The sequence below is a fragment of the Struthio camelus genome, chromosome 1 (assembly GCF_040807025.1).
Source record: "Struthio camelus isolate bStrCam1 chromosome 1, bStrCam1.hap1, whole genome shotgun sequence".
NCBI classification, from domain to species: domain Eukaryota; kingdom Metazoa; phylum Chordata; class Aves; order Struthioniformes; family Struthionidae; genus Struthio; species Struthio camelus.
In genome coordinates this window covers 150,533,263-150,561,104 of record NC_090942.1, presented here as the reverse complement: position 1 = coordinate 150,561,104, position 27,842 = coordinate 150,533,263, and the positions used below count along the sequence as shown (strand labels likewise).

The 27,842-nt window shown below is 36.4% G+C and overlaps 1 protein-coding gene across 10 annotated transcripts in view; it reads right to left on the bottom strand.

Moving 5' to 3' along the window:
* Positions 1-1,372: 1,372 nt before the first annotated feature.
* The window catches only part of UBE3A (ubiquitin protein ligase E3A), a 55,781-nt gene continuing 29,311 nt past the window's right edge, over positions 1,373-27,842 (bottom strand). For all 10 annotated transcript variants that reach the window (XM_068923389.1, XM_068923397.1, XM_068923362.1 and 7 more), the window contains 9 exons: positions 24,538-24,848; positions 18,980-20,235; positions 10,904-11,048; positions 8,039-8,244; positions 5,699-5,863; positions 4,985-5,140; positions 4,818-4,891; positions 2,884-3,027; positions 1,373-2,702 (listed from right to left, as the gene is read on the bottom strand). In XM_068923389.1, the coding sequence (XP_068779490.1) occupies positions 2,582-2,702; positions 2,884-3,027; positions 4,818-4,891; positions 4,985-5,140; positions 5,699-5,863; positions 8,039-8,244; positions 10,904-11,048; positions 18,980-20,235; positions 24,538-24,848 (2,578 nt within the window). In that variant the 3' untranslated portion in view covers positions 1,373-2,581. The remainder of the gene's footprint in view (positions 2,703-2,883; positions 3,028-4,817; positions 4,892-4,984; positions 5,141-5,698; positions 5,864-8,038; positions 8,245-10,903; positions 11,049-18,979; positions 20,236-24,537; positions 24,849-27,842) is intronic.

Here is a 27,842-nt window from a genome sequence, read left to right as displayed (position 1 = left end):
AAAGCCCCTTAAACTGCATTTTCTTGCTTTATTTAACCTACTGATTTTTCAAACAACAAAAGACTGACTGCAGCTTCTGAGGGGCAGGAGAGCAGGCTGCAGCTACAAGATGGGTTTTTTTTTTACTTCACTATCAACTGTTGCTGCTGCAGAATTAGCACAGGTTTGTAACACACTAAGGAGGTAAGGTTTCAACACAGTGGCATTTTGGGGAAGAGGGAATGTTTAACTGAGAAATCTGTTGAGTTTTAAATACTTCTATCTTACCTGAAAATGATCCCTCAAAAAACAATTTATGTTTTTAAAGGCCAGTACGATTATGTTATTTAAATCTTAATGGTAAGGGAAGATTAAAAAAAAAAAAAAAAAGCACATTTACAGCGTCAGCACTTCAGTGAGAGAACTTTGTATTTCTCACAACACTACCTACTTGGCTTTCAGACATTTATATATATATAAAAATTAGAAAACGCTAATCCTATATTCTTGTCAGCTGGGCATAACTACCCCCCATGCCCACATCAAGATAAATCAAATTATACGGATATAGTTTGAATAACATTAGACTACTGATACAGTACACACTACACAATTATACTACTGCATAGTTCATACTTGCAACAAAATAGCTCAAGGCACTCAGGAGCAGAATCTGTTCTCACCATCTACAGTACAACAGGATGCCCAGAATCTGAATGAATCAGCAAGCAGTACTGAGAGGCAGAATATCTGGTATTGCCCTCTTACACCTGTCTCACTACTAGGTGAAAATCCTGAAAGCATACCTTCAGTGCCACCTAGAGATGAAAAATGAGAAGACAGATAGCACCCCAACTTTAAATCCCCATTTTAAGGCAGGCTTAAATTGACTTGGATTTGACAGTGGAACATTGCTGGACCCCATATCCCTACAGTTCACATCTGGAGAGTTTTACATGTCTGTAACCCTCAAATTATGCTATACTACAGTGTTTTCTAAACAAAGAATTTAATATCCAATTTATCAAAGTAAGGAAATCACTTTTTTTCTTTTTCACTGAACCATGGTGAAAAAACATCACTGTTTTATTCAGCATCATAGTTACATAACAGTTGTCTGTTTCTATTACTAGAAAGAATTTATTAAAATAATCCTGGAAAGACATCTTTTCTTTCTCCAATGATTTCAAAACTATGCCTTTTAATGCCAATTTCACAATCATTGATTTGATCTGTAGTAGTCAGTTATAGCAATTGTCAAGGCACAAGCTCAGCTCTGCACATCAGCTGTAGCTTGTATTATAAAAGAGATATGGCAGTTATGTCTTCACTTAAAAATGCACGATCCCTTTACCGTATATTGCAACAAGAGAAATTAACATTAAACACAGACTACGAAAGGTAAAGGATTTATTTCCGATATGATTTGTAGAGTTAAATTAAAAACCTACCGAATACTTTATGTAGTAGATGAACATAACCTTAGTATTTACTTTCTAACAGTTTATTTAATGGTTGGAAGTGTACAACATGAAGTAGGCCTTACGTTTAATATTTTGCAATTTTACTTATTGTTAGATGAGATTAAAATACAGTAGCCATCCCTTTCGATTATGTTGCAACACTGATCATGTGCCTTGATAAGTAGGAACAACGATTCATTAAATAAATGATGATGACATAACATGTAGGGAAGACTTTGGATTGTCTATTTAAAATGTCAACATAATAGGCAATTAGGAATAAAACTTCATTTTAAGTGCACTTCCACATGCTTTGTTTATAATATAGCAAAAACTTCCTATCTTTTTTCAAACATTTCACTCTCTATTCTAAAGCTGTTCAGTTGAAAATGCACTTTCCCCAGTAAACTTCTTTTAAAAAAAAAAGAGTAACTAAAATTTCTACCCTTTCATACACTAAGAAATGTTCTCTAATTAAAAACACAATTTATTACAAGACATGTGAAGACAACATATAGTGAAATGAATTTTAATTGTTGTGCTGTGACTAAAGTAAAGTTCTCAAGGCTGCAGTTTAACATTCCAAGTTCTCCCTTCCATCTTTATTGATTCTTAAGATTTTGCACAGAAACTCTTTGGGGGCTAGAACAGCAGTAATTGCATCACACTGTTTTCCAAGACTTCAAGTTTCAAAAGCAAACTCTTCAAAAAGTACAGTTCTTGATTTGATTAGATACAGGGACAAAAATATAGCACATACTTGAAGGTTACATGGTCTACAAATGATGGCAATATTTTCCTTGGGAGAGTACAGTTTGTTTTCTTGTAAATACTCAAAAAGGCTCAACTTCAAGCAGTAATAAACACAAGCAAAAGTGATTTAACCCTTAAAATAAATATTCAGGAAAACCTCTCTGTACATACAAGTGAAAGAATATGTAACACTTTCACGCTAAAAGAAAAAATAAAGAATTTGTTCATATAAGCAGCTGAAATCTGCTGTTCCAGCCCAATGTCCCCAGTAAAGAAGGGAGGCACAAACACAGGTGACTACTGTAGCTCACTATCTTATGGCCTTTTTGGACAGGGACATCATCACCATCATTTTTTTTTTAAATCCCTTTTGTTATATTTATTCATTACAGCATGCCAAATCCTTTGGCATATGTGATGGCCTTCAATAATCTTTCCTTAAGCTTTTCTTTGCTTGAGTACTCCGGAAGCAAAAGTACATTAAAGCATGTGTGAGATGTAGGTAACCTGTGGGGAAACAAAAACAAAAAAAGGAGAATTCAGTTCTGGGAACATTTAGTGCATGCAGAGAAATACACCGCTATTTCACAAATACAAAATAACTAAGATTTAACTAAACTAATAAATTAAATAAGAGCACAGAAATTTTTTCCATTCGCTAACAAGCAAGTGAAATGAAGATCTTTACCTCTCTGTATCTGGGCCGTTTTTGGCTATGATCATCTTTAATTTTCCAAGTCCTCCCACAGGGGCTCTGTCTGTGCCTGTTGTAAACTGCAAGAACAGTCTTTTCTGTTCATCTGTAAATGAATGGACTATTTCCCAGAATTCCCTATTGAGGATGAAAACAAAAATAAGTAAACTGAAAATTCTCTTTGATACAAAGGAGACTCAAAAAATAATCAAATTGTGAAGTTTTAGCAATTCTACTTAACTTTAACATCAGCTGCTAAGTGGCATTTGTAAAAAAAACAAAACAAACATTTACCAATCACTGAGATGTAGAGATAGAAGTCAGAAACATTACTAAAACATTACAGCTTAACTTTTTTTTTTTTAAAAACACATTAATTCACTTAATAAATGACTGGCAAATATTCTTCCTTTATTTTGCATTATTCCTATGTCCTGTGGAATTATCTTGGTTTTAGTACACTGCCCATTTCATCATTTTTCCTAGATGCCACAGTACTAATCACCATTAGCTTGAATAAGTTAACATATACTTTTAAGAACCACATTAAAAAACAAAACAAAAAAACCCCCAAAACCCCACAACCCAAAGCCAACATTAAAATAAGCACCAGCGATGAATTCATTTAATGTTAACAGACAACGATCACAAGGAAAAAAAAATTTTGAGTAACTACAGTTAAAACCAGCAGAGCAAGAGGTGCAAGATGCAATCCAATAAACAAATTTACATATCCACAGCCGGAACAAAACAGCATAGTTTAAGGGCTTTTACATTACAATGTGACATCAAAAAAATACCTCCCCTACTAGCTCGTCAGAACCACTTGACACAGTCATTTCTCCCAGCTATTCATTATGAGAACTCATACTGTGGGGGGGGAAAAAAAAAAATCCTCTTCCGGTTTCAGAGTCCTCTGGATTTGTGCTATGAGGAGTTATAAGGATACTTCACTTTAATCACAGATTCTTATCACTAAAATACTGCAGATAGATTGGAGGAAATATAGAAGAGGTGGTAAAAGTAGCTATTCCAGAAAAATGAAGAGAACTAAGGACCACACTATCTTTCCTAAATAAGGAGGAAATCCTTGATAGGACTGGATTGCGTAGAACTAGAAGTGAAATACTTGGGACTCGGTGTACAGTAACGGGTACATGTCCCAGCACAAATCAATACAAGCAGTAACTTGTTAGGCTGCAATATCAGTAAAACACACAGTAAGTGACTGGGTACTCTCAGCCCAATCCAGCTGCCAGGTAACAATAAGCAATATTCACTGAGGCAACGGTGGATCTGGCGACGGACAGGAACTTACTGAACTACTCAACACAGATAAGCAGCCAGGCCCTTCGACTCTGTAAACAAATTCAACTGCTGTCAGAAGTTTTTTTTTTGTTTGTTGTTTTTACCCTACCAGGGACTGCAGTTCTCAAGAAAAATCCAGAGGACCAAAGGTATATGGTTTCTCTGACCCTTGCCTTGAGAGTTCTCCAGTCAAAGGGGGCAAGAAAGGACAAAAATATTTAAAAACTTCCCCTTTGGAAAATGTTGGAATTGTTTCATTTCTAACTAAAGGAAAAAAGTGCTATTTGAGGGAACTCACTTTTTTTTTTTTTTTTTAAATCTACAACTGAGTAGTAATAATTTATCACAACAATCCTGGTTATACTGGGGGTTATTTAACTACCAAGCATAAGAGAAAGACAAAAAAACTCAGGGAAAATATCATCTAAGCTTTATGAAAGCTTATCAGAAGCTAAAGACAATGCTTGTGCTATTCACTCTTTCCTAATGTATTTGGGTAAAGAGAAATTATAGATAAGACACTTGCCTCTCCACTACTTAGAAATATATTGTCTTTCAATTCATTATGAAGAAACAGGCCTGCAAAGTACTTGTAACCCTTCAGAAATTAATAAAATTACCTAATTATAAGAGAGTCTCTTGTATAGCCACCATCATATTCTGTAGTTTCTTCTAGTGCTTGAAAGTCTAGATTCTGTAAGAAGATGACATTTTAAAAACAATCACTAATTACATATTTAGGATCAAAAATGCTCCACCTTTTCTGGTGTACTTTCAGGATTCTTACCCTACTTCCACAAATAAGTAATTCAATTTCCTCTGGTCTAAATAAATATTTCAAAGGAGATTCATTGGTCACCATGTGGAATCCTCTCCGAAAGGCCTTGAACTGCTTTTCTACTGATTTATTGAGTATATAGTCAGCATAGAGATTGACAAATTCCTGTAAGGAAACAACCCCAAAAAGCCTTAGTACTTTGACACACGCTCCGCTCCAAGTATCTCCCAATAATGTAAGATCCAAAAATACATTTAATTTTAGGATTCTATCTGGTTTATCTAGGCTGTGCTTCTACTCAGCACTATTAAAGAGGAAGTCTCAATTATTTCTCAAATAGGTCAAAACATGAAGCCCAGCAGCCACTACAACAAAAGTTATGCCCACTGTAGGCACCGGAATACATGTGGTGCAGTAAATTTTCATCATCCCACACTGGTATTCTCAAAGATATAGTCAGTTTTTTGTTTTTTTTTTAAAAAAATACCTCCATATTCACACACATCTGTGTGCATACATGGGCACATGTATATATACATCTATGCACTTTTTTTAAACAAGAGAAGTCTTCTGCTTAGAACTACATTGTGCTATGACAGTTTTGAAGGTTTTTAACTTTGACTGTAAGTGAAATTAAACCTTAGCAGAATCCTAGGTAATCCCATATAGAGCATCTAAAATTACAGACAGGTAAAGAAAGTTATTTGAATGCAAATGAATTACCTTTCTATTTTCATTTGTAATAGGGATTTTATCACCGTTTTCCTTTAAATCGTGCATCATTGGATTGCCAAAGAGATCCGTATGAGATATTTGAAAAGTTATCATCATATCGTCTTCCACACTTCCTTCATACTCTAGTAGGTCTCTCAAACTCTGATAGAGAACCTAATAGCATGGAAAATACATCTGTCATAAATAAGTTTCAATACATTTCATTGAATAATACCAGAAGACATTAAATCATCTGCTCCAAAAAGAACTGTTGCAGTCTATGATGCAGTCACTTAAAAACTCCCGTAACAGGCCAGAACAAAGGTCTATTAAATTCAGTGTTTCTAACAGCAATCAATAGTGGACGTTAAGGAAAGATGAAAAGAAACAAAGCAAAGAGTGCCAACTCCCTCAGAATAGCCTACCAGTATCCAGGAACCTTCCTATGCTACAGGTTGGACTATCAAGCCATTGATAAACCCTTTGGCATCCAGAACACGTTACACCCTAAGTTCAACGTGTATGTGTTAAAACCAAAGAAAACGTTGTATTTCATTATCACATAAAATTCAGACAACAGACTTGTATGTCTCCTACATCTTGATTTAAGAAAAACTAGGAAATAATCATGAAGGAACAGGAAATGGGACACTTAAAGAAAGAAAATCTCTGTGTGCTGAAACAGAAAAATTGTTACTAAATCCCAAGGTCTCGCCAAGCCCAGGTTAGGGTCAGAAATTGCCAAATGGAATTTGAAATTATTTCCAAGTTTGCTATATGCAAATGAAAATTCAGCCTTTCTCCTTATTCTGCCTGAAAAGCCCAAGACTCTCTTGGAAACTGAAAACTACGCAGAAAGAACAATTTTGTGGCCAAGACAGAGCTGCAGGACTCAAGAACACAAACTGAAGATAAAAGAAAAACTGAGTGCAACTATATTTTCAATAGTAAAGTGAAAGCAATAAGCTTTCCCTGAAGGTTTTAGTTATTGAAAGTTTACCTGTAAGCCTCTACCTCTCACTACCTTTAAAAATATTTCGTATTGAAAAATCACTGCATTTGGTGACATTGGTTAGTAAGTGCTGGTGAACACCCTATCCCTCCATGCTCAACACTGTGCATAGAATAAGCATTGTGTGACTTAACTACTCCAAATTTTATTTTCAGTTTGAGAAATCCTGAATTAAAAGTTTAAGTCATCTTAGAACACCAGGAGCCTACAAAAGGATGGATTTAAAAGTAGCCAACATAGGTGTCAGAAGAAAGACATAAGAACAGTGGAAAAAAAGAAATTAAGAACTGCCCTGACTGCCTTGTTTCACAGAAATAAATCCACTTGTTGCTTCATGAAGATTCTGAGTTTATAATCAGAACTACAAGAAACTGGGAGCTTTATGCATTTCTCAACGTGATTTTATAGAGGAAACTGGCCAGACTCAGTCTACTGTTACATGTAACCATGCAAAGCAGAATGGAGAACCTATTTCTACACATGCCTAACTTTTGTTTAATCAAAAATAAAGACTTCAAAAAAAAATCATCATTTTACTCTTTTTTTGGCATAGCTAAAGATCTTGCATAACCTCTTAGGCGGGAAGTCTCCCACCATTTTGAAGCTAAATAAAGCATAATAACAAGTCATACTGGCTAGCAAGATAGAAAACTGCTGGAGATCTTTGACTGAGGATGAGGCAGGGCCAGGACATCTTGTGTACAAACTTCTATACATAGAACTGACATATGTATGGCATATACATACATACAACCAACATATATGATGTACATCTTCTATACATACTCTTCTTGGATCCATCTTCTACACTGCATTTACTAAAGCACACTTACAGCTTCATGTTTTTATATAGCCATTGAAGGAGGAAAAAGATGGACACCGATCACTGCTTCCAAACTGTAGGAATATAATTGCCGTATCTATCTTTTGCTTTAGAAAAAATACGAGCATCATACCTTCAGGTCTATCACTATTTTCACATATTTCATTGAAATCTATTTCTATGAAAACAGACAAATAGCAACTTCATTTTAGAGATTTGTTGGGAAGATACTAAGATATTAAGCAAGTCAGGCAGTACATAAGAAACAGGACAAGGTTTGTTGACATCCAGGCTTATTATTTGTTCATTAGACAATAACACTTTCTCCAAATGAGATGCAGTAGCAGATTTTATTGCTTACCAATTTATTTTAAGAAATACAACCGATTCTTCACACAAGTCACAAGTTATTTCACTTCCACCTCTGACAGCAATCTTGTGTTTAATTTAAATCTAGATGGAGTTATTGCCTGGAAAATACAGTAACGAACTCAAAAGAACATAATGAACTTACAGGATGAGAGTCTGCCAGATCACGGAAAGTTCCTTTTTTGCCCATTAGCTTCCTGTACACAACCATGGGAAAATGTACGTCCAGTATACAGTTATTGTAAATAGCCAGACCCAATACTATGCCAATCAGTGTAAACTGACCCTCAGTTTCAAAAGAGGACGGATTAAACCAAAACAGTTTTGTAGATTCATCATATGTGAACATACCTGTAAAAAAAAAAAAGAGGTTTAAAACAATTATTGTTACATTTCAATAAAAGTGACATGCACAACACCTCTATAAACCTACTTTTGTACTAGAAAGACTCTAAAACATACTTAATTTAGTACTATACTTGATGGAAAGAGAAGCTACTTGGGGTACCTGGAGTTCCTCATAATGTTATTATTCACATTACCCACTGAAAGTACGTGAAAAGGTGCACATGAAGCCTGCTATATAGCATCCTGCAACGTGTATGCTGAAGCAGTACACACACAACGTCTCATCTCCTTCCATTACCAAAGAAACAGCAGCACATTATCAACACAGATTTTAATTTTGATACATACAGCAGTGCAAGAAAAGAATATAGTCAGAAACCACACAGAAGAAATCAGCTTGAAGAACTCCACCTACAATAAAGTGATATCCCTCCTTCACAGACTCATCCACGCAGACTCCCTCAAAGTGACCGGTTGTTTAGAGGGGGAGTGGATGCAGTCCTACTTCTTAACTGGAAGCCATGATGACGGAGCAAGGATTAACCATGACATATGAACTTAAACCAGTTAGATACCTAACTGATTTTTAGAAACTCGACAAGGCCCACTGAACTGCTGCAGCTATCACGTATCCTAACTTGAGGGGAAGCATAACACCCGGCTGTTGTTTCACAGAAGGGACTGCAAATTTAACAGCTTGTCACTGTTGAAAGGGGCAGATTTTGCCAGCTCCCTTAGCTGGATCAGTTGAAGTAAGGTAACTGATTCAGAGGAAAAAAGTGACTAATTTCCTGCCAAGTTCACAAGCTGAGTAAATTCATGGCAGGCTTCAATAAACAGCCAAACTGGCACATGCTAAGAGTCTGAGGGAGGGGACAGGACAGCACAGACAAAAGAAGGGAGGGAGGGAGTCCCCTACCCTTTTGGCTGTAGCAAGCCACTAAATTGGCTCTTATTCATTAAACAAGAGTTTTCATACAGGCTATGAACTATTTAAAGGAGTGCCAAGATGAAATCAGTTGCTAATCAGACTTGATACCAAAGCAAGACAAATGCAAAAATGTAGACTTAAGGGGGGAGGGGGGGAGAGGGAAGACTCTCCTTGACAAGGAGAAGTATATTCCCAGTGATCTGTAGCTTGTATAGTTAAGTCTCGTGATTCCCAGGCAGAGACTACCAAACGCATGCAGGTTCCTCCAGACATTGCAAGTTATATATATGTGGTCAAGAAGATGAAGTACACAAGAATCTGCCTTGTCAGCTCTTAAAAAATATGTTTATTTACTACCTACAGGACACACATGAATTGGTTATAAAGACACATAAATACAGCCACCAAACACCTCCCAATGCTGAACGTATGATGCCACCCTTAGCCAAGAGTTCAAGTCTAAGTTCTCATTCAGCTGAAGCTAAGGGAATGAACTGTAAATTCATTCAAAGAGCCTGGTCTATTATCAAAAACTAAGATTACTTATCTCAGTAAGGTACTAGGACAGAGTGAACTATCATGGTGGCACATAAACAAAGACTAGTATCAGGCAAGGAAACTGGAAATCAGAGACTGATGTGCACAAGCACGCGTAGGAGAAAAAGTAGAAGCCTGCATTCCATTTGCTGAATTGGTTGAAGTTTACAGTGACTTCTGAATTACTGGCACAGTAAAAGTGATGGCTTGTACTTTCTGAAAGATGATGGAAGAGTTAAACAGTCAAAAACAAACAACTCTAGCAAATTGCTATTAATGGAGGACGGACAGTTTGCCCAGACCCATATGTGGAAAAACTTCAAGTGTAAAATGCAACATTTTATTCACTGACCAAAAATTAAGACTATGGTATATAAAAACCATAATAAAACACCAGAAAAAAGGAAAGCTGCAATACAGAACGTTGCTAGCCATGTCATATTAAGCTATCCTACTTCCTTTTTACAGAACACACACATCTCCAGGCATACCTATGAGAGCAGAACCACCTTAACTTTCACTGCTAAATAAAGGATTTTCAAATCCACAGAAAGTATAAAAATGGAAGCATGGGAGACTGGTACGGAAGCAAGGGACAAACCAATAACAGGGAAATGTGATTGTTAAACTGGTAAAAAAACTTTGACTTAAATATTATAGCAGACTACTCCTAGTTCTTCTTAACCATCTACATTCAAATTTGACACTAATGCCACACTTTAGATCTGCATAATTTCAGACCGAATCGTTAGAAGAGCTGAGAGCTTTTGCCTTTATCAGATTTTCAAGTTGGGGGAGAAGAGAGAGGAAATAGCTCAAAAACTCACCATAGTCCTACTCTGGTTGTATTGCAGGAGTTCTTCCTCTTTGGTTTGATTACTAATTCTAGAAGCTAATCATGAAGCAAGGCGAAGAGAAAGGTGAGAGAACAAACAAAGGAATACTGCAAAGGAACCCTGTACAACTGATACAGATATAAATGCACAATAGCAGCTTTCACTAAACATTTAGTCCTTTCATTCCACCTTAGGATTGATGAATGATGATGAAATGCTGAGCCTCTATGGGTGAGGTACCCTCATGATCACCAAGGAATCTGGGGAACTTCAGGAAAAAAAAAAAAAGCAGCAGATGTAGAAATACACTGCATAAAGCTTCACTTCAGAGAAATTAGTACTTTACTAGATAACATACCAATATCTGGATTGAAGATTTCTTCCACAACCAGTTGAAAAAATTCTTTGGAAACGCCTCCTTCATCTACTCCTTGCTCTCCTTCAAATTCCACATACAATTGCTTCTTCAAGTCTGCAGGATTTTCCATGGCAATCATCTCTAGCTATTGAGTGAACAGATAAAAGCATTTCATTAGTAACTCTCTTAAAGAGTCAATGGAATACTAAAAAACCTCAGTCAAAACCACCCTCAAAACCCAAGGAAAAAAAAGCAAGTCACAACTGTAAAACATAAGGAATCAATACTGATGCTAAAGTACTCTAAGTATATATTAGAATTTGAGGATTAATGCAGTGAGAAACTTTTCAGAGCTCTGATATGCCAGTCAAATAAGTCTGTTAGTGTCCTCCATTTTTGCTTTTTGGTTTTTTTTTTTTTTTTTTCCTTGTAAGCACTTATTCTACATAGATTAGCACTGTACTGGACAAAATGCACAGATAATATAAAAACAAGATGCATTACTGAGATAACTAAATTCATATGAAAACAAACAGAGAATGCAATTTGATCCACATAGTTCACAACTGAGGGTTTTATGGACGGGTTATACAGAAACTCTTTTGGAACCTTCATGTAATAATTTACAGTGGAAGACAAAAGACAATATTTATATCTCACTAAGAAAATAGTAAAAGACATGACAGTCAAACCGATTTCCTTTTCTCTTGACCCTGGTGAAGAACTCTCAGAAATCTCTTGCACTTATTTTTCCACTGCCTTCAAACAGGGCTACTGCATTGCTTCCATGGAAGTGAAAGTTGAGAAGCTATGATCTTCCATAAGAAAGGGTTTAATTTCTATATAAAGGCCATTGCAGGTCTGTGCCACTTTTCTCCCACACAAATTTATCCATTCAATTATCAGAAGTTCAAATCAAATCAGATCTTATGCAAGAATATTTTGCACAAACAAAGCACAAACAAAACGGGAAACCTGTGCAGTATGATTATACGAAGCACAGCTATGAAGAAAATCCAACAGGAAGAAAGCAAGGCACGCACCTGTATTTTCACCTACCAAGACCACATTATCGGGTGAGATTGTCTATCATCCAGGATAGCGTACTTACCAATTACTATTCTTAACAAGCTGACCCATTTCTTTTTATGGCACTACACTACCCACATACACATGCCAACACAGCCTTGTCCCAGAATTTAACTACAGAAGTTTAAAAGACTAAGTGAACAGAACAAAGTAGAGCAAAAAGAAGAAAATAACGACACCAATAGTAAAATGGTACCATCAGTGAGATGAGTCTTCTCCTGACAACTGTCAAGTCAACCAACCAATCATTTTACACAAGCAGCATGTCAGGGCAGATGAGTGACAAAGCTAAAGGTGGTTAACAAAATGGTTTTTAAGACTCTGAAGCTCCTCATGCAAAAGGAGCAAGTGTGGGGAGAATGACATTAGCTGGTATTGAAAACTGGTACCAGGAAGAGAGATACGATAAATCCACGGTGTATAAAGCTCATTTAAAAAAAAAAAAACAAACAAAAACAAAAAACAAACAAAAAAACACCACCCCCCACACCACACCACATGCCACGAGGGCCCCAAAAATGAGGACAAGAGAGTTCAAATTAGAATGTATAAGAAATTACAGGGTTCTCTGGAGAACTTAGCTATAAGCTACCTAAAGCATTCTGTCCATTTGGTACTCTACTAACATCCTTTGCAGCAAACTATTTTAGCCCTTACGGAGACTAAGATTTATTATTTAAAATTCATTGTATTTTGTCAAGACTACTTCTGCAATAAGGACAGCTTGTGCTCCATGCTGCTCTCACTTTGATAGCACGTGATGAGGATATCCTCATCACAAGCTTACCACAACAGTGTGGTTTTGTATCTTGCCTTTCATGTAAACTTTAAATGACATATTTTATAGATGTGTAAAAAACAAAAATAAACTTTGTTCCTGAATAGCTCAGCAGAGCTTGATCCTTTTTCTAAATACAACTGATGGCTGTTTTTAAAAACAGAGGAGTAGTATCTGAAGACCATAAGTACAGGTTATTGGTTAAACCTGGATGCACAGAATCCTCCTTGTCAGAATCCTTTCCACTTACAACTGATACTAATAATACTTACTTGTCTTCTTCCCATTCATGACTTTGTTGGCATTGCAATATTTACCACCAGCAATTAACTACTTGGCAAGTTTTACAAAGTTCTGACAAAGCAGGTATTGCCTGTGCATTTCCTTCAGGACAGCAAACCTCTGCCACAGCATAAAGGTTCTCTTGTGTCATAACGACGCATTTGTATTAAGCGGAGTGCTCACATTTATACAGAAATTTTTAAAATTACTTCAAAATCAATTTTTTGGCAGAAACTGCTAGGCTGCAGTGAGTGTCGTAAAAGAAAAGTAGTATTAAAATCGGGGAAAGGAACACTCAATTGAGCATTGCTAGTTGGGCAGATTGGAAGACTGCATGAATGCCTGCGAGGAAATCAGATAAAGGATTACCAAAAAGCCAGTATTTTGAGAGTCAAAGCCTGCTGTTTCTTGAAGTAGATTCTATAACCAGGACAATGTTGCTAAGCTGCTCAACTGAAGGCTGCGGATTTAGTTGCTCCTCTGAATGTTTGCATCTCTCAACACTGATGCTTAAGAAGAAAAATTGAACTCAGCGGAAAACATAGTATTAGTTACTATACTAAATAAGCACTGAATTTCAGCAGAACTGCAGCAGTGCTTCTAAAGAAAGTATGAACCTCAATTTAAATGCTTTTTGTCTTTTTTTTTTTTTTTAAATCATAAAAGCAGCCTCAATCTTGTCACAGAGATGCTGCCACATAAACACAGACTGAGTTTATGTGAATTCCCAAAGTTTTAAAACTTGGGAAAACTTGTGTGTTTTCTATCATGATGGTTTGTCTGGCCAAGCAGATAAAGTCATCATTACATTTTCCATTACATTTCCCAGAAAGTATGTGCATTACATGTCTGAAGCCGTATCACCAAGAATTGACCATCTATATGTAGAAGAGCTGAAAGCTGAGACATCCCTTTATACAGAATATCTGTATTTTCTTGGTTGAAACATGTTATTGTGCCATAGCATATGAGATTGGATAGCTGACTTCATCTACCGAACATTCTGCTTTCCTGAAAGACCCCTGCATTAATATCTTCCACTGGAGTTTAGTTACCTTCTTAAAATTGATAGTAATTGAAATAACCTCTCTTCAGTTCTAGCTATCAAAATAAGAAAAAATAAATCAAGCTCTTGCAATGTAACATAAAAGTTCCCTTTTAAGACAGTGATGGGAATACTTTCCAAGCTAGCAGGCAAAAATGACATGAACATAACTGAGTTTGAAAGTACCAGCGACATCTCATGACACATATCAGTCACTATGTTTTGAGGAGAACTGCATGTGAAGTAGTAGCCTAAAGAAAAGTGACCAAGAAACATCAAAGTGATTTTTATGGTTCATGCATATACTTGCTTGTACAGCCTCCTACATCAATTCAGTCAGACATATACAGCATGCAACGAATGCACGCTAGTGCTATTTTTCAGCTGAACACATATAAACACATACTTTCTCTTAATGCAGCTCAAAGCTCTGCGAGTACTTTGTTTATGATAAGCTATGGAAGAATCTGCCTGCTGATTTTAGCTGCTACATTGAAGTTTTTGGTGATCAATACATTCAGCGGTCATTTGTAAATAAGAGAGGCTTGCTGCCTGCCAGCCCTCTAAAACCAACCTGTAATTTGTCAGACTGAGTTTCTAGTTTGCGAGTGAGTATCAGCAAGATTCTGCAAAAGGAAGGCACCAAATATTCACTTGCAGAACTTGCATATCGCAGCTTTAAATTACTGCTACTTTCAAATAAATTCACACATAACCTGTGCCAAAAAAGTGTAGAGACAGAGGAAAGGGATGAAAGAAATAGCCTTTAGGGGATGAAAAGGCAGAAGAGGGGATTTGAGGATAAACTTCCTTTTGTGTTACCACATCCACATAATGTGACTCAGCAGGAGCCCAGCTAACCTTTTAAACAGAAACCAGGCAGACATAAGAAGGCAGGTTAACTGCTTTCCAGGACTGCAAACTCGAGAACTGAGCTACCAACTTGCAAATGTAACCGTTCCGTAATAAATGAGAGGACTAGCATTTACCACACCTCCCAATTTTTCAGATTAACACGCCTACAAGTATACAGTAAGTATATAATACAGAAAAGCACATTTCATTAGGTCCATATTAATAAACAGAAAAATAAAGTTTCTGATCGCATACATGCAAAGAAACTGAACAATGAATCTGCAAATGAGAGCTCGGCTTAACTTTATTTGTTCCAGAGTAAACTATGATTCTTTTACTAACAGCTTTAAACAAGTATTTAAAAGGTACTACTTCAAATTCTCAATATCACATGAGTGATAAACCTCTAGAGTAACAAAATCACTTGCCAGTGCGTGTATTTGTTATAATGAAGTCAAGTCCCAAAAGCGAGAGGACCTACAGAATGAATTCTACAAGTTTAAGTATTTACAGTATTGATAAGGGAAAACCAGCTTGCTGATAACTAAGGGAAAACCAGCTTGCTGATAACTAAGGGAAAACCAGCTTGCTGATAACTTAATGAGCTTGACCAAATAGCACAGATCAGTACATTTGCAAAGATAAAACATTATCAAAGCTGACTGATGGATTTGTATGAAATATGCAGCATGAATATAAAAAAATATGATTCAGATCATCCTCATTTGAACCAATATTTTTGAGAATGCTTTTAGCATGCAATTATCAGAGAGTTAATCCATACAGTCAAAAATGCCTGCAGTGATTGTTGTCCAAAAATACAGGTCTAGTGAGATTAATATGAAATTACTTACAACTCAAAGAACTCTGTTACAGTTTTCAGATCAAGAGTTTCATAAAATTCAAACCTCTGAAGTTAAAATGCCTAAGAGTAAAGTGTTAGAAATATTACTCACCTGTAATTTAAATATATTTAAGAACTATTTTGACAGTGAACAGATGTAAGAAAATGCTTTTACACATGATGACTATTACCTTGGCAACATCTTTTTAATAGCTTTCAGTGAGACCCTTCCAAAGTTCAATACCACATCCAAGCCTGCAATCATCACCCATGCACACTCACACAACGCAGCTTTCACATAGTTTTGCTGCTGCCAACGTTGCTACTGAAGCACACGCTACCTGCCTTAAGTGATTTCCCAAGTTCTGGACTGTTCCTTGAATGAGCAAAGGGTACCCAAAAAAAAAAAACCACACAAAACAAAAAACCCCAGCCTGAAGTTACTTCAGGAAGGTCCCCCTTGACCTGCAGTTCCGATTTGGATTACAACCAGACGTAGCGAGTCACTTTCAGGACCGGGACATAAGACTGAAGATTTCTTTTGGGACCTATTTCACATCAATTAGGAAGTGGAAGCAAATTGTGAAGGTTACTAAAATCACTTCCCAGTTTGACACAGGAAGTACCTTTAACAGCAGTATATAAAACAGACGGATCAGACATCCACTGTTGGAAAAAACATAAGAAAACAGAAAATACGGAACAGTATTTTCCCAGCAGACTGTATCTTGGAGACTTCCTGAGGTGTGTTTATGGGTCACAGCCAAAAGCCTGTATTTAACAGTTTTGATGGAACTTACTTTCTTGAGTATCTACACTCTGGGGAATGAGAACCATAATTTAAGTGTACACTGCATGGGAAAAATATGTCCTTTTGCTTACGTTAAGCCTGCTTTCTGATAATACAACAGGGTGCTACCAGTTACGAAAAATTTCCCTATTCATCTTTTCTATGCCATCTTTCACGCCCTCTCCGTCATTTAATCTGAATGGAAATAAATTTAAAGAGTTCGTCTACTGCATCCTTTTTGATATTAAAATGAAGAGAAACAAAAACAAACACGGACATAGGCACATTACCATAAACAGACATTGTATTGTTTTATTCCCTTTATTTCTCTTATTTAAAAACTCTTCTTGAGCACAGATACCTCTCATCTTCTATTAAAACATACCAACAGTTAAAAGGTGACCTCTGTAACAAGTATATTTAATCAACACAGTTTCCTTTAAGTCCACATTATCTCAAAACAGCTGTCCCACTGCATCTGCCTGAAATAACATCTACAGCTCCCTTCCTCCAACTATGACAGTGAGTCTTCATTCATCTCCATTTGCTTGAATATAATCTCTTTCCCACTTTTGCGGAAAGTGCCTGGCCTGCAACTTGTTCTCATTGACAAGAGCAATTTAGCTCACATTGCTTGAATTTAGAGCAAATATATCTTTTTCCTTTATTTTCTGTCTCAGAATAAACAGTTTAAAATCCCTGCTCTCCTTGGGGTTTTGACAGAGTCAGGTCACCACAATTTAACATGTTCTGGCAGCCTAGCTTAACAGCCATAAAAAGATCTATGGTAACTGCCCAGACACGTGCTTGTAGACTTCTGTGCTGTGCCAGGCTGCTGCAAACGCATCACAATTTAAATGAATGTGCTAGAGTTTAAACTGATTTAAGTTATCTACATTTCCAACAGACCAAGAATGTGAACAGCGACAACCGCTGCGGCCCAGCTGAGGTACAGTAACTACACCAATTTGATGCTGCCCATGAGCTTTCTAAGCAGCACAATGTATTTTGTCCTCAAAGATTTCAACTCCATTCCACAACAAGCAGTATGTAGAAGAATGTGTTTTATTTACATATTTTCTTTTGTACCATGAGCATAAGGAAGAAGGTGTGCGTCCTCTCTTCTGGAACTGATATTTAGAAGAACACCTCCCTGAAACTAGTTTCTTACCCGTTTTAGCCCATCCTCTCCTAGAGCAATAGTACTTTGCCTCCCTCTTCTTTCAGTGCTTGTTTATTTGAAAGCCAAACTGAACTGATGAAATAAATTCCATTATATAAACGTGACAAAATATAATTGGATACAGCTATAAAGCCATATAGGCTGCAAAAGTACAAGGAGCCTTCTTAAATTAGATAACTGGTACAGAGTAGACTTTAACTTTAGAACAGCATGTTTCCCATTTGCCTAACATAATAACTGAGCTTACAGACAAAAGCCATTTCTATGCTGCAATTTTTTCCTGTTGGTGCTTGATGCAAAGCTTTTCCCTAACTCATAATATCAGCAGTTCCCAAGAAGCAGCCAGACTATCTGAAAATTAAGAGCTACTCAAAAAAATTGAGGTGGCAGCTCATTTAAAGCCCTCACAACTGACCTTCAGTAGAAGCTGAAGAGGTAAAAATTAACTGCAAGTAACAGCTGAATAGAGAGATGAAAAGAGATACTGTTCTTAAAGTCTCCCTAAACACATGATCTGGCTGGCTATTCAACAACAAGCTTTAAAAAAGTTTAAATTAAAACAATTTGCTAACACTGTTGTACTTAACAACAGAACACACAAAAATGAACTCCTGAAGCAGTAACAACTGAGTAAACAAAAACTAAGAAAGGAGGAAAGATCCTAAAATTGAAGGCTATATTTATGGAAAAAAGTTTACTGTCAAATATTTTCCATAGTTTCCATCCTGTCTTCAAAGAAGGCATCAACAAATTACTTTTAAGTTTTCCTTTAAGGAGTCAGCATATTTAGAGGCAGGCTGCTGTCACAGTTCTCAGGTACTGATAGTTCGTAATTCCTCATTCTCAGTCCTAACCTTATTTACACAGAATTGCAACGACACTTGGGGAAATAAGAAGCTCTACTTATCTTGTAGTCACTCAAAACTTTTATATCTAGAAGTTCTGAAGTGCCCAAGAAAGAACACAACTGAACGGCTTTAATTCAAACTTCCATCTGAAAAAAAAAAAAGAATCTTTCTATCAGATGGTGATCCAGGACAGTCCAGAGGACAAAGAAAACATGGTACTGATACAGTAGTTGGCCTCCCTAGAGGAAATTAACACATCAAATACTGCATTCTCAACCAGTCTTTTTCCATTAGTCAAAGGCTGCGCAGCTTGCACCAGCCAAAACCAACATATTTAAGTTCTACATTGCTGCATGACTTACCCGGACGAGCGCATCATCTATGATGTGATCACGTCTCACTTTAAGTCGCAAATACGGGTTGAGTTGCTGTCCTTGAACTAAGCTGTAAAGCACAGTTATGCGTCGTTCACTGTACATCCGGATTCTGTTGTCATAATACAATCCCAGGTTCTTGGTAACAGCATTCAATATGAAGGGGCAGGTCATAAAAGAGAACTTATTTTCTGTTTCTACTTTGAAGAAAGTGTAATCTTTGTCCATTTCTAGAACATCATTCAGTGGTTCATTAATAAATTCTTCAAAAGGGATAAGTGGTTTTCTGCAATCTATAGTTTTAACACCAAGTTCAGTTTCCAGCGGGTCCACTCGAGGCCCTTTTTTATTTCTTCTTTCCTCACCCAATAGTTCTTGAAGAGTTAGTTCACTGGATTCTGGGATGGGTTCTTCATCTTCCTCTTCATTGTGATCTGTATCCACATCCCCTCCTACTACATTTGCATAGTAAACCATTTTCAAGCACTTTGAAGCAGCAACAACAGCATCATCATCATTCACTAGGTTACGACTATTGAACTCATTGCTTATGACTTTGTAAGTAATGAGCTGCTGAAACGTCTCCATCATTCTCCGAATTTGGTCTGCTCTGTACTTAGACCACAACCTGACCAGTTTTGCTTGAGCTGCAAGGGGCAGCTTGCTCATTGCTTTGCAAAACAACGGCAGAGCCATTTCCAGATATTCTGGGCTATGAAGATTGCCATTCTCCATAACAATAATAAACAAATTCAGATAGTTAGGATCCCGAGAGTACACATTATGATAAGTCAAGTCACATTCCACATTAGGTGACAAGTACACAAGTGCATTTAAAAAGGCAGTTTCTATTTTTTCATTAGAAAGTAATCTATCATAGACCCGCCTGACCGCTTCAATATCTACAGACACTTCATCAGGGCCTAGTTTTTGGAGGTTGTTATCTCCCTGTGTGTTATCACCTATTCTTGATGATGACGACGACGATGCACCTGAATCTTCTTCCATAGCAGCAGCCGAACAGGCAGCTTTTTCCTTTTCATCTTCATCTTTATCTTCATCCTTTCCTTGAAGAGACTTGAGCTCTTCCTTGGTGTGCTGCTTGGCTTTTCGGAAACTCTGTACCAATGCTTCAGCACTAGAAAATACTCTCCCAATCACTCGGATTAAAGGGGAATAATCCTCTTTCTCTCGACATAGTTCAAGAATTTCATAGATCTTCTCTTCTGTTAGAAAAGTCACATCTATAAAATTAAAAAGAGAAATCAAATTTCTAACTTTTTCTAATCAAGAATCTGCATTTCATGTCATCATTAACACACTCTGGAAAAAGACAATGTCAGTGCATGATAAATTCAAGACCGATATACTTCATAATTTCACTAATATGAAGATTCATGATTTTTTTCATTATGATGTAGTCTAACATTTTATTCATGGATGTCGATGACTGGAGAACCAGCTGCACTAGGAAAATTTTTGAGCTGATTCACGACATTTGGTAATGTTTAATAGTATTGCATTGCCTAAACGAGAGCAACTAAAACAATAAGATGTTTAAACTTCAAAAGACTTCATGAATAAAACTGCGTGACAGAACACCAATGCTTCTGGTAAGCCTGCACAGCCAAGGCACAAGTCATTAAGCTATACCCGAACTAAATTGTATCAACGTCTTCTTTCCACATGCTTCTGAAATCAATGCTCTTTCCACCAACAGATCCTGAAGAAAAGATTCAGCAATTTGTTTTGTTGTATATTAACTGGAGGATAAGACTTTTTTTGTTTCTAATGCTTTCTGCTACAGCTTTCATATTAAACTGATGCTCAGAAGTCATTCCAGACAACACAACACACGCTCAGAAATTTACGCTGCCTTCCGAATTCCACACACAGTTGGCCATGTGGGTTATTTCTGTGTACATTAGGTCTCACTGAAGTGAACAATTTAAGTATATTCATCAACATGCTATTCAAATCAATAAGCTGGTTTACAGACTTCATTTGCATGGGCTCCAAATACCTGTCGGTTTTTACCAATGTGATATAATTCATTTGGTGGCCCTTTTGTTAATTTTATCTTCCTTTCTCTTTGGAAAAGAGGAGGAGAAAGCATCAGTTACAGCTTTCTATGCTAATCCTATACTGGGACCCAAAAATGATTTCACACCAGGTGTATGATTTACTACCAGTACTACTAGCAGAATCAGTAAGATTACTACCAAATATATTTTTCAGAACCTTGAAAGCATGTGCCAGTGTAAATATTCAAACTCTTCTAAACCCACACTTAGAACTAGAACTCAATCTGTGCAATAGTTTCTCTATAGCTTTGAAAACACACATCACAGAACTGTATCCCTAGACAACACGAGTACAGCCACCTCTGGAAAGCAGTAAGCATGTTGTTTTAATGGTAAAGACAGTGTATGTTAAAACATTTTAAAATGAGATTGCTTACATTAATATTCACTCCGAGCAATCATTAGGTTAAAAATACAAACAAAATGGTGCAAAGCAAGACAACCTACTGATTTTTGCAGACTACTTCTAACATAGGAAAGATTAAGTTTATATCATGCTATCGGGATTAACTTCACATCAGTATGAAAACAGTGAAAAAGCTTCAAAACTCAGACCTGTCCTGTTTACGAAAAAACAGGCAAAACACAACATACATACACACACAGTAGCACTGGAAAATATTATGATGTACTGCAAGCTTAGTACTACATCTACTGTTCTTATTTGCTGCAGTGCACATGCAAGCAGGAAACTGGTCTAAAAGAAATTTAACAGTTGATATAGATACTGTTCTATGCCACAGCTCCTCAAAATGATGATCATGGCCTCAAGTTCATTGGCCCCAGGGCACAGATGCTAATCACAGCATAATAATTACCACTAAACTGAAAGTTTATTACTGATATAACACATTTCAAATTCCCATACTTCCAACATGATTTCCCCTGTCATTCTTTTACAGTTGTAGCACTCAAGGCACAAAGCATGTGCCGTTTCCAGTTAAAATAGTACTTAATTTGCAGTTTCATGCCTTAAAACTGGCATATGTTGTGATCATACTCTAACTGACCTGCCATAATTATCTGCTCCATTTTTATGTTCTGTGATCAACATCCGATACAGCTGTATTGGGTACCGATCAACTGGAGAACAAACCAAACACAAATGAAGCTTCCTTCTAACTCAAGTCACTTATTGGCTTACTTATGTCCAAATTCATGAGCTTTTACAATCTTTCTTCCTTCTCACCCTTTCTATTGCAACTACGGGACCCAAAGTAAACACAGATCTTCCCTCAAACCTTGTTGTGATATTCCATAACAAATCTGTACATGAAGTCAAGCTTTATCAGTGATCCAGGAGAAGTTACCTTTCAATTTCACTGAGCATTTTTTGACTTTGAAAAGAAAGGTTGTGTATGATCTATAAATTGTCAACAACACACTAATTAACAAATTTAGTAATTATCTTCTCATTATCTTTTATCGAAGTTCTGTCATGCTTGTCTGTTCATTGCCTGTTCCCGGACCTTTCTGTTCCTACTTTAACTGTTTAAGTGATCAGAGTTGAAAGAGCTTTCCTGACTAATTATGATATCGATTTTTGAAATGGCAATAGATGCATGATTGAATTTCTAACCCATGCTTTTTATATATTTGTAAGTTTTTGTGTTACTTTTTCCTTCTTTTTGGATTGCCATCTAAGAAACGTTACCGAGATGCTGACAATAGTCTCCAGACACATTTTTCCTAAAAGGTAATAGTTTTAGGGCTTAACACTACAGGAGTAATTTAAAGAATTCTTTCTGAAGGGCATGTCTTTCAATTTAAAACTTCCATTCTATGTCAAACGTAAAAGCAAGCTGCATACCCTTTTCCTTGGCTTTTTTAAAATTTGACTGCAGTTTTCCCAGCAACTCTGGTTGCACAGAAGGATCATGGAAGAGTTTTACAGGGTCAGATTCCTTAGATACAACCTGATTCCAAAGGTAACTAAGAGTCTCAGAGAGGCTTTAAGAACACATTAATGCTCTCAAGCTACAAAGACAGGTCAAACAATACTTGTGATTCTGCAACAGATGAAGCCTGAGTCACTTTAGATAACAGACCATCTCTGGAGATAGATCAAAAAGACTGTTAGATATCTATCTGGGGGAGAGAAAGTCCTATAATATATATAGAGATATCTATATATCTCTACACACACACACACACACACCCCTCCATTAAAAATATACAAAAATTTAAGAGACAAACATTTCTCCCAAAACAGAGACCAAATGCGTCTCTTGCCAGTCTAACACTACACTGGATCCCTTTTCCCCTCCCACTTACTTAGATCATAAGCAATATGGAGAAAAGTCTATCTTTTGCATCAGATAAAGAACAAACTGGATGCCAGTATTGACTGGAGCCTCTTAGTTCTCTCACAACATGAGCAGAGCCATGTTTTATTGTTGATTCTGTAGGTCTTTTTATTTTTTTCTGAAAATGGTTTCATCTTTCTTGGATCAATAAACGAATCTAAAGTTGTGTTCATACCATTTATTGCAATAGTGCTTCAAAAAAAATAGTCTTTGCTCAAAGGTTAATGGCTCCAAGTTCAATTAGCTTGGGGATTCCCGTTCGCACCACAGATTTTAGTTACAGCCAAAATTACCCTTGCAGTATATATTTACTATGCTAGAAAGTAAGGTTCGATAAACTAGATAGAAGACTGAAGAGACATACAGAACCTTATTTCTTCCCCCCCCCCCACATTAGCTTATAAATCACTTAGCTTAAACACGTTTTGGCTTGGTTAGATTTTTAAAGACCTCTCCAAAAGCAAGTTTTTAGTCAACAATCAAGATATCAGCTTATATAACAGTCTTTCTCTCTAATGCTTCCTTAAACAACTTCACTTGAAAACAATTTTTTGGAGGTCATAATTGGAAGGCTCACCATTTCGTAAAATGCAACATTTACGCTAAGAGCTCAGTCTGGTACCATCAAAAGAAGAACAGGTGCTAAAGGACTGGGCAGTCCAACACAATGCTATTGGATAGGATTTCCATTTTTTTTTAGTCCTATTCCCTCTTAAAAAACAAAAATCCTACCATCTAAGCCTACCATCCACTGCAACATATTTCCTTCAACTGTTATGTTTCTTAACACAAACTGGAATTAGTCAAGCAAAGTATAACTTTTGTAACTCGTTAACTACAGAGGAGTTATGAAGCAAGGCAGATTAACAAAACTGAGGCAGACATACAACAGGATTAAAAAAAACTACTTCTTTGCAAAAACAGTAATCTCAGAAGGCAATAAACAAATACATGTTAACACAGATGTGGTAAAGAACCAGATTTGGAAGTAGTGTTTGGCACTGAGCCATTTTTCAAAATTCGTAATCAAATATTTTCAGGCCAAATATTGTATTGTACTTCAGACATCAGCAAAACACCACCACACTGAAATACGAATGGCTTATAGTTGTGCACAGTAAATATACAATATAAAGATTCTAGAACAGTATCTTACCTTTAAAGTCATCTCTTGGGCCTTGCATTTCCTTCTTGTTCATTTTTCTGTCAGTGCAGGAATTGTTATGGGCACCTTTGGAATTGTTTTCTAGGTAAGCTGAGCTCGTTCCTTTCTTGGAGGGATGAGGATCACAGAGTTTTGCATTAATCTTATAAAGCTCGAGGGCCTTAATGGCTGCTGCATTGTTATCCATACGGAGAAAGGTTGGACAGGAAGCACAAAATTCATTCGTGCAGGCTTCATTTCCACAGCCCTCAGTTAACTGGTGGTAGTAGCGCTCTATTAGATGCTTTGCAGCTGCTCGCTTCCTGTAGCAAACATTCAAACAGTAAGTATAAGGATTAGTAGGGCTTTCACATACAAAGCTCATTCAAAAGCATCAGCAAGGCAGAGATTAGTCAGGCACTGAAACACAAGATTTCTGAATCAGACAGGACACATCAAGAGATTTTTTAAATGGAGGATTCTCATTTTGACAAATGAAAGTATATTTAACACACAATTTAATTTGTGGATCACAGGTAAATGAAAGGTAAAGCCTGTTTGTGTGCAGTATTCAGCTTTACACTACAGTGTATATGACCTTGTTCAGTTCTGAACAATCTCAATTGTCATTGAAAAAGAGAGTGATTTAGATGCAAAGCAAGGCTAAGAGTAAAACAGAACTAGATCCTGTACAGGTAATTGAGTCTTTGATGTATAGTACTGAGGTGCAGTTGCCACTGACAGCGGGAAGATACATGGAATAAAAGTGATCCAGGTATGTTTCCAGTAAAACTATCACTAGCGCAGTGAGGACGACTGCAGGACAACTGCAAGATTCCAGATGACTTAGGTTATATTTATTCTGTTATTTAATTAAGAGGGGAAAAAAAAGTTCATTGGCTAATTACACTACTGACAAAACCACAATTAGAGATAATCTCAAGGTTGAAAAATCTTGCCTCACCATAATAAAGTATATAGTTCCCTTAAATGAAGTTATTTGCCAAATCCTCCCCTTTCTCCCACAATTATATATGATGAATGTATATTTTCAAAAATTACAACTGTATCTCTGTGTAATTCAATGTGCTCAATACTATACATAAACAAACAAAACAAAAAAAAAATCTAGCCGAGCAATTAATAAAGCCATAGACTTTTAAAGAAACATGCACATGTTAAAGAATTTGGCTGAAAGTTGAAGATAATTAGGACAGAACAAAGCCTCATGCAGTACCAAGAGCATTGCATTTCATCACGTTTTGAAAAGAAATCTGAAAGCCTTCATGTCAGTTACGAAAAGTAGTTATTAATTAAAACTATGATTAATATCAACTATGAAACAACATTATTAATATTTTGATTAGGTCTAACACCTACCCTTTATACTCAATTTAGATTAAAACATGGGAAGCAAGTTTTCATCACATATTGTTATAATTAACCTAAAGTTGCCTTTTTCAGAAGTTGATGAATATAGAGTTTACGTGAGGGAATAAATGAAGTACCAGATCCGCTGGTACTACTCAGCACTTCCTGCAACTAGCTATTAATATGGGCTGGTTTAGTATCAGAGTTTCAATGCAGTTGCTTAAGAAGAGAAAGAGTCTTCAAGTTCTGAAAGTAACTCTATTGAGGGGTGTATTATTCAGCAATAACACCTTTGTTCCTTCTCCTTCCCCCCTCAAGATCTCACGGTCCTGGAGAAGAAAGAAAACGTTTCATACAAAGAAAACTATTACCTCAATCTCTACATGATTTTCCAAATGCCCTAGTGAGTTCCATGATAAAACAGAAGAGAGAGATCCCTGAAACCTCTAGTAGCAAGAAACAAAGTAGCAATACCATCAAAACTACTGCACAAACAGGGAAGAGCTGTATTCTGATCCAAGGAAACCAAGTTCCAGCCTATCCAATTTTTAAGCAGGGACTTTAGAAAACCTGCCTTGCTCTCTCTAAGAAATATGTATATATTTTACTTTTTTGATCTTGATCCCTCATATACTTCAGCTTTTAGAACTGAAGTTTAAAAAACAGAATTACTTTCATACAGCTTAAATGTAAGTACATGATTTTACAGACATCTATTTTTGGAATGCCAGGATTTTATGCTTTGATCATCCTTGACTTTCAATCACTCTAGACCTTCACATTTAAGGTGTGAAATATTATCATCATTTGCAAGCAGGGGTGTATATCAAGTTAAACTGATTTTTTTCATCAATATTGAATTTCTGCACCTGAGCTATGGCCACCTGTCTCACCAACACGCTCCTTGTTTACTCCTCTTGCAATCTATGCATTACTTTGGTATCTCCATGAAAGGTCTTTCCAGCTCAACTCCAAACTTACTGTTCCTTTAATTTCTCTCATCTCAGTCAGTGACAAAGCTTTCCCCAATGCATACAAAGTGACAGTTATTTCATTCTCACACTATCATTTTAACTTATCCTTCCTCATCACATTTTCCTTCCATCTCTCCCCACTGCAGTCTACAAGCAATTCTTAAGATCTTTGCTATAATCTTGTTTTTTGATGACCTCTGCAATATCTATGAATTTTATATGGATTATTCCTTATAATTATCCTAAATATAAATTTCTTAATTAAAGCAGCTGAAGTTATTTAGATTAAATATATGGTGTAAAGTGACCAATTTCCTAAACAGAGAAGAGCTTATCAGTTCTCAAGCTGGAGAAACTACTAAAGAATCATACACACACTCCTAGTTTACGTTAAATCTGGTTTCCATAAAGTAATTTCAGTGCAAATATACAATTATTTTGATAATGCATATAATATTAAACAACACTCCATTGTAAGTCGGATCATATTTGAAATGCTAGCAGTCAAAGCTAAACTTAAAGTTGTCACTATCTCTCACACTTAACTTCTAACAGACTTCTGTTTTCTGCTTCCCTAATACCATGATGGAACAAGGAGAAGTACAGTTGAGGCATTAATGAAAATTAAGTTTTAAAACACGCTATAAAAGCTATGGCAGAACCACTATGAATTTCTCAAATCGATTCTGGATCTTTATGTAGAAAGAATTACAAAAACCAAGTTTTACTTAAGTGTTTTTTTTTTTTTTGAAGTAGACTACCATATCACAAAATCACTGTACTTGAAAATACAGAGGAAAAAAGAATAAAACACACCTGTCTACTACCACCAAAAATAACTGAGCTAGTGCATTTCTAGCAGTGTGCTGTAGATCTATCCACAGATTCACTTTAACTATCAATTACTTCTCTTAAACTCTTCCATGCCTACAGTAATATTTGTTGTAACAAGTGTCTTTATTTTGACCCACG